Source organism: Myripristis murdjan, chromosome 5 (assembly GCF_902150065.1).
Source record: "Myripristis murdjan chromosome 5, fMyrMur1.1, whole genome shotgun sequence".
Classification (NCBI taxonomy): domain Eukaryota; kingdom Metazoa; phylum Chordata; class Actinopteri; order Holocentriformes; family Holocentridae; genus Myripristis; species Myripristis murdjan.
This window is the reverse complement of record NC_043984.1, coordinates 36,335,803-36,343,073: the sequence shown is the minus strand read 5'-3', so window position 1 is coordinate 36,343,073 and position 7,271 is coordinate 36,335,803. Positions and strand designations below refer to the sequence as shown.

The 7,271-nt window shown below is 46.4% G+C and overlaps 1 protein-coding gene across 1 annotated transcript; it reads right to left on the bottom strand.

Annotated features, from left to right (window-relative positions):
• Window positions 1-650: 650 nt before the first annotated feature.
• Window positions 651-6,302, bottom strand: ldlrad2 (low density lipoprotein receptor class A domain containing 2). Its single transcript, XM_030052477.1, has 5 exons — window positions 6,254-6,302; window positions 5,245-5,730; window positions 4,174-4,323; window positions 3,404-3,544; window positions 651-958 (listed from the first exon to the last, which is right to left on the bottom strand). Exons 1-5 carry the CDS (start codon window positions 6,300-6,302, stop codon window positions 651-653), a joined length of 1,134 nt encoding a protein of 377 aa, XP_029908337.1.
• Between the last annotated feature and the right edge of the window lie 969 nt (window positions 6,303-7,271).

Genomic DNA, 7,271 nt, shown 5'->3' with positions numbered 1-7,271 from the left:
GCCGGCGCAGCATGGGCCCGAGCCAACCCCGTCCAAGTCACGCTTTTGGTCAAAGCTCCGATCACGGCATCGTACACAAAACATATTTCCACCACTTTTAAAAATCAACAACTAGATTTTCCTAAATAATTACATCTACAACGAAGTAAAACAGAAACACACAACTGGAAAACAGTTCATACCCAAAGAGTAAGGCTCTTTGTCTATTCTGAAAACTGGCCAAATATAAAGAGCTCTAAAACATGATAAGCCATCAGAGGAGATGTCTAAACAGGCAAAGGCTGCTGGGAAAGAGATTTTTTTTTTTTTTTTTTTTTTTGGGGAGCGCTGCTAGAACAATCCTCACGTGTCTCATGTCTCTTTCAGATACATTCAGACGTTTCAGACCCTCACTGTACCCTGCATTACCTTCTCCTCACACCGTCACACACACACACACAGCACTTTTCCTCCCTGTGTATCACATTTAACGCACACACACACTCACACACTCACAGGTCCATTCACTTCCATTCATTTCGACATCCCACAGCACAGGAACACATCAGTCCAACCATCACAGGTGTCAAAGAGACTCTTGTTCATCGTTGCACTGCCCACTACAAGGTTCCTCGCAGCCGGAACGCCAACAGACCGCACACCGCTCTGCTCTAAACCGCCGCAGTGGTGACGTTCTCCTCAGTGCTGTCGGCGCCGGGCACGCCGCCCGCCGGGGCCCCGCCGCCGCCCGGGGTGTGCGGGGTGACCTTAGCCGGCCGGTGCTCCTTGCTGTGGGTGCAGCTGCGGGTGCAAAGCTGGCAGGAGGCGCAGGCCGAGTTGCAGCAGGGCAGGAAGCGGCAGACGCTGAGCCGCCACAGGAACCAGCCGGGCGACCAGCAGCACCAGCAGAACACCACGCTGCCCGCCGCCACGCCCAGGATGATGTAGAGCGTCAGCAGGGACACGGAGCCCGGCGAGTCTGGGGACGATAAGGAACAGTTCTCTTCATTCACAGGTTTCAGCAAACTCCACCTGTCATAGTCTTCATCAACAACGACGAAAACGAGACGATAACTGAATAAAAACTAATTTATGATTGCAGGTTCAAGACAACACAGACCGTTTAATTAATTTACAGATGCACCAACTATATTTATGAACCATTTACCAAGTAAACATCAGCTGCAACTTTATAACATCCAAATACAGTTTATAGATATTTACAAACCAGTTATTACCCATTAACAAAGGGTTAATGGGTAATAACTTGGCCTGGCTGCTTCAAAGCATCACATTTTAAATCCACATGATCCGCTGTGTGAATGAGAACAGCTTCAGAGCTGCTCACTTTGACAGAGCCAGGCTAACGACTCCCATAGACTTCAAGTCTTTATGCTAAGCTAACAGGAAATGCTACCCATAGGAGCTGAACCACTGGACGTCCAGAGGTGGACGTGGTGTCCAACATCTGGTCTCAGGAAAAGGGGTATTCTTCCCAAAACGTTGGAGTATTTAATGATTGTATATTTATTTGTCCAGGGACTATGGGTGGAAATTAGCTTTATAGCTATAACCTTGTACAGTGCATCTCTCCCTTTTGGGTTAATGTCTATTGTACCTTGTGCCTGTTCCAAAAAAAAAAAAAAAAAAAAATCACTCAATCACTCACTCACTCAATAGCCTGCAAATACAGAGGAATGACGTGTCTCATCCTGACTGACTGACTGACAACGGCACCACGTAACAAAAAGACGGGTCAAAACGTATTGAAATGACAAATTTACAGCCTGATACTGGTTCAGATATCCTCGCACAGTGCAGTGTTGCACCTCTGCAGGCCAAGAAACAGATCCCACCATGCAGGAGGTCTTTTCTGCTCGGCCCGCCTGACTGTGGCTCGCTGTCAGCCGGCCCTACTGTCTAAATAAAGGAAAGTACATAAGGGAATGGAATGTCCATCCTCATATATTAGAGCTCTGCAGCTGTGCTGCTCACATTTGCATTCGTGTTGTCCAGTTAACAGACACCAGAAACTTACAGTACAAGAACCTGCAGACCTGAAGAACCAACAGGAGGCTTCCAGGCTGATCAGCACGATCACTTTCAGCCGGACACGATTAATGTGCTTTGTCTTCCTCTATTTGTATATCTGTATATTTGAATTTGCATATTGTTACCTATATTACTTATATAACTGTATACCTAGCTCAGGACTGTGGATGTAACTGTTTCCATCTTGTATTTTATTCTGATGTTCATTAATGTGCTCTCTCCCTGTCACATAAACAAATATTAAATGATTAAAAAACAATAAACACACAGTCTGAGGTCTGATGCAGACAGTGTGGATACTTTATAGATGTGGAATATGAAACAGGCCTTTAAAGAGATACTTCATCCAAAAAAGTTTTTTTTTCTCATAAATTTGTGACTTCATAATTTCAGAATTCTCAAGCTTTTTTTCTCATATTTTTTCTGCTTCTTGTAAATTTACAGCTTTAATCTTAGAAGTTAGATTTTTTCTCCCTGAATATCATCGCCCTCCCCCGGCTCTGAATTTTTGGCCCTAATACGTCATTGTGTAATTCAAGTCTTGACTCTCTCATAACATGTTTGGTGTTCCAGTCTGAGGTTTTGCTCAGATAAAGTGAAGACTCTTCCTGCTGCCGGTTCATCGGCCAGCAGCCCGGCTCACTCACACTGACGGCCTCTGAAACTTGGGTTTGGGTTAGTGAACAATGCAAAACAGTTTTGGGTGAAGTATCCCTTTAAGTTTGATATAGTGTCATAAATCAACATCAGACATTGAGGAAGTTTGAAAGGCTGCTTCATTCGGTCTCAGTCTGTGGCTGAAACATGGATCTTCCTCCGTCCTGAGGTCCTTCAGTCTGAGCAGAAAAAGGTGAATTCAAATGGATGTGATCTTATAGACAGCTGGGCTCGTCTCAGGGCAGCCCAGTGTGAATCGCCTCTCCTGCTCTCGCTTGAAAAGGCGGAACAGAATAGAAGAATAGTTGTTTTCTTCGGCCAGACTTGGCCCGGTCTGAAAAGCAATCAGCAGCTGACAGCCCGGCCCAGACGGGCTCTATTTGCACCTCTGGCGCTGGAACAGAGGCCGATCGCTCAGCGGCCCACATTCAGCCGTGAGAATCCATCACCGTTTATTGGTTTACAACGAGTGCTTAGATGAAATTAACAAGTCAATGGTCACCTCCATTAGTTTTACGCCCCGCCATAGACCCACTTTGCATCCAAATGGGACACTTAGTTAATCTGTGTACCTACGGGCGAACGGCAGGACCCAAACACACCGCTGCACCTTGATTTACTGCTGTCCCAGTTGGACAGGTTTCCCCACCAGGCACATGAGAACCACAGTGAGACGGAGGGAAAAAAACAAAAAAAACCCCACTGTGTCACTCACCTGGTATTGACTCTTGATTGGATGCGCTGTTTGGTGTGCCGCAGTTCATAAGCGTAGAAATCGGCACCGTGGGCGGATTCACGAAAGGTGGAGGTGGGGTCGCGATTGGCGGTGGAGGCTGAGGCGGCAAAATCTCACCCGCTGATGGAGAAAATATTTAATCATAAACAGAATCAGTAATCAATAACAGGAGATCCCCTTTAAACCATCCTGTTATCTTTACATGATTGACATTGTTTTTGTTGACTTATATATTTCATATTTCATGACCTTTTCTAATTTAATGGAGTCAAGAGGGTAAACACCAACATGATGATGTGTTTTCAATCTTCTGGACACATTTTGTACTAGTTTCACTGCAAAAACGCAAAATCTTACCAAGATTGAAAATTGAAAAAAAAGTGAAAATTTGCTTGTTTCATTGGCAATATTTGTCAGTGGAAAAAGTGAAAATTCACTTGAAATAAGTGAAATTTAGCTAGAAACAAGAAACAAATTTTGCCAATGAAACAAGCAAATTTTCACTTGTTTCAAGCAAATTTTCACTTGAAACAAGAGACAATTGTCTAAAAACAAGTTACTTCTGAGGTGATCATGTCTTATTTTAAGTGTAATGAGATATTTTGACTAGGAATAAGACATTTTTGACTTGAAATAAGACAAATAATCTTGGTAAGATTTTGAGTTTTTGCAGTGTTGATGTATATGGAGTGTGTGTGTGTGTGTGTGTGTGTGTGTGTGTAGGGGGGGTATTTCAGAGCCTGACTGACCGTTGCAGCCGGTGGTCAGGTTTTCCTCCAAGTCGCTGCCGTCACCACAGTTGTCGATGCCCTTGTCGTCGCACACCAGACTCAGAGGGATGCACTTCCCATTCCTGCAGGTGAAGTAGGGCTCGCCGCTGCACTCGGATTGGTTGAAACCTGAGGGGAGGAAGCAGGGGAGGAATAACTGAATGAATCATCTGAGGAAACAAAAAAACCCAAAAAACAAAGAAGGGGTCGACTTTGAATGATGTGTTTCTAAACCAAATCCTGCTCATTCTGCCTTCCCACGAAGCAAAAAGTGTCCAGAAAACATTTAAAAGACGTCTTTTCTGTACCTCCAGAAGACGTCTTCAGCGGGGCCAGAATGAAAGTTTTTAATACGTCTTTTCTGTACATTGATACTGTCCTCAATGACAGTATCAATGAGGAAAAAACAGTTCTCTCGTGCATGCTGTGTGATTTATGGAGCCTCATTTTTCATTTGAGCCACAGAAGCTTTGTTGGCGCAGTGGTTAATGTCTCTGCCTGCCATGCAGAAGACCGGGGTTCGACTCCCCGCCTAAGCAACAACAACAACAAGCCTACACAACTTACAAACAGCATATGGCTGGCAGGTAAGCGTATGTCCACGCGGTCACAAAGGTGGCAAGCATATTTTAAAAAATTTTTTCAGAAACTTTACAACGTCTACTGAAGGTTCAGAGATGACGTAACAACATCCAGGAAAGACGTATTAAAAACTTTCATTCTGGCCCATCTGAAGACGTCTTCTGGAGGTACAGAAAAGACGTCTTTTTAACGTTTTCTGGACACTTTTTGCTTAGTGGGTTTACACTGACCCCCATGAGAAGCTTTTTTTGATGGATTTGATTGTATTTTCATGCGCTACGCTCCGTCCATCCACGTCGTTCACCAACACAGATCTCATGGGATGTTTTTTTTATGGAACCTCCTAGAAATTCTCTGATTTCCATTCAGTTTCTATGGTTCCATTATCCTAAACACCAAAACACCTGTAAGGCCCCATTCCTGTCTCCAGTCTGTCCTCCTGTCTGTGCTCCTGTCTGTGTGTCTCACCCAGCCTGAAGGAGGTGAAGTCCCCCACAAAGTCGACTCTGGGCTGCGTGCCCCGGGTCACCAGCCGCAGGGTCAGGTAGTTCCCCGTCGACAGCACCGGCCGGGGCGGGCTCTTCCCACACAGCGGCGGCCCGATGGGCGGCGAGTTCCTGTCCCGTCCGTCGTAGAACTGGATGTAGGAGCCGGCGTGACACGGGTCCCCGGGGCCCTCGCCGGGCGTGGGCTCCAGCCGCGGGTTGAGAGGGGCGGAGCCGCGAGGGGACTCGGGGAAGAGGGGGGCGGGGCTCAGCGGTGCCATGCGCAGCAAGCTGTAGACCAGGAAGAAGCGGAAGTGGAACTGGACCTTGTCCTTGGGGGAGCTGGCCTGCATGGTGAGGTGGCAGTCCGTCCCCATGGTCACAAAGTAGTACTTCTTGGAGTCCTGGTGCGAGTTGACGATCATGCCGTCGCCCCGGATCGTCTGGCCGCAGAAATCCACCACGTTCACTGTGAGAGAGGAAACACACCTGAGATCAGACCCTCAAACAGAGACGACCTGGTCAAATAAACTCGGATAAACGTCTCAGCTGTGGATTTACAATGTGGCCCAATAACTGATAATATATTTATTTTTCTTTTTGACTCTCCTTTGAGCCAAAAAGGAGAAATTCAGCTTTTGTGTGGAGGCTCTCCACAGCGAGGTCAGAGGTCAGAGGTCACACAGAGCAGCAGCCCTGAAGCTGCTATTCAGCCTGTGATTCATTGGGATTTGCACTTTTTGTCCTTTTTTGCATTTTAATTTGCACTCTGACAAACAGCACTGAAGTGACTCTGGAAAGACTCTGTAGACTCAACTGAGTGTGACGGTTGAGTCTACACGGCTCTCATCACAGGCTTATATGACTGTTCCATGTTTTTGTCAGGTGAGTGTAAACGGTCCCGTCTTGAGAAATGAGCTCACATGACCCCTACTTCCCGTAAAACAGTGACATCATCCTGCTCTGGTGGCTGTAAATTAAACCAATAAAACCTTCACACATCTCATCCATCCTCATTTTTGGACTCCTTCCCTGGACCATGTTCTGCCCAAATGCCCAAAATAATAATAATAATAATAAAAAAAATCCATGTCACGGGGACTTTAATATACCTTTAAGTTATTTGAACTTTGTTGAGTTGTTTGTTTTATTTACTAAGAAAATGTAAATCAAGTTACAGGACAAGAGTGTAGTGTAGCTTCTGTGTAAGAGGAACCATAAAGCTGCTGAGTCGCTGCAGCGTCTCCTGATCTCACCTGAGCTTCCAGGAGGGAAACTGATTTGATACCATCACGACACCTGGGCGCCGATTCGATATGCACTGTGATTCTTAAGTATAGCGATTCGATATTATGGTTCATAGCCATTCTAGTTTTTTTGAATTCTCCTGTAAAGTTTGATGAGGCTGTGATTCTCCTAGAGGTCACTATAGGTCATTTCATACAGTGACGTCCAGTTTGAAGAAATGCTCTGACTCGATGGCTGCTTTCCCTCAGCCCTGCTCTCCCGTGCCTGTTGACTTGCTGATATGCTGAACGGACTCTGAGAAGCTCTTTGATGAAGCTCTTTGATGAAACTCTTTGATGAAACTCTTTCACAACATCTCCTGTGCTGGAATAACTCAGGGAAGTCGCTGTTGTCTGTTTGTGACGTGAAGCTTTTGGATCAGCCTCGATCAGTGTTGGTCATCAGCTCATTGCTCATCCACAGAGAGAGTGTGTGTGTGTTAGTGTGTGTGTGTGTGGACAGATGGGGAGGGCAGATCCTGCTCCAGCACCCACCGGCCACCCCCCGCCCCCACCCTGCCTCCGGGCTGCAGGCCAAATAATGAGGAAATTTACGACCACCCCTGGAGTTTATTAGCTCCGTTTCCCTGGGAGACGAGCAGATCCTCCTGCGCTAACCTCCAGGAATGTCTCGGAGCCGGGGAGCTCCTGTTGGTGGGAAACCGCTCGCCCCCTCTGCACACCGCACAAAGCCCTCGGGGGACGCCGTCCAAAACATGGATTA

Excerpts from the sequence above, each read along its gene's own strand:
- ldlrad2 (XM_030052477.1), bottom strand. The coding sequence starts at position 6,302 with ATGGTCCAGGGAAGGAGTCCAAAAATGAGGATGGATGAGATGTGTGAA. Across the intron at positions 4,324-5,244 it reads CTTCACCTCCTTCAGGCTGG|GTTTCAACCAATCCGAGTGC; the intron begins GTGAGACACACA and ends TCCTCCCCTCAG. Across the intron at positions 959-3,403 it reads CAATCAAGAGTCAATACCAG|ACTCGCCGGGCTCCGTGTCC; the intron begins GTGAGTGACACA and ends TATCGTCCCCAG.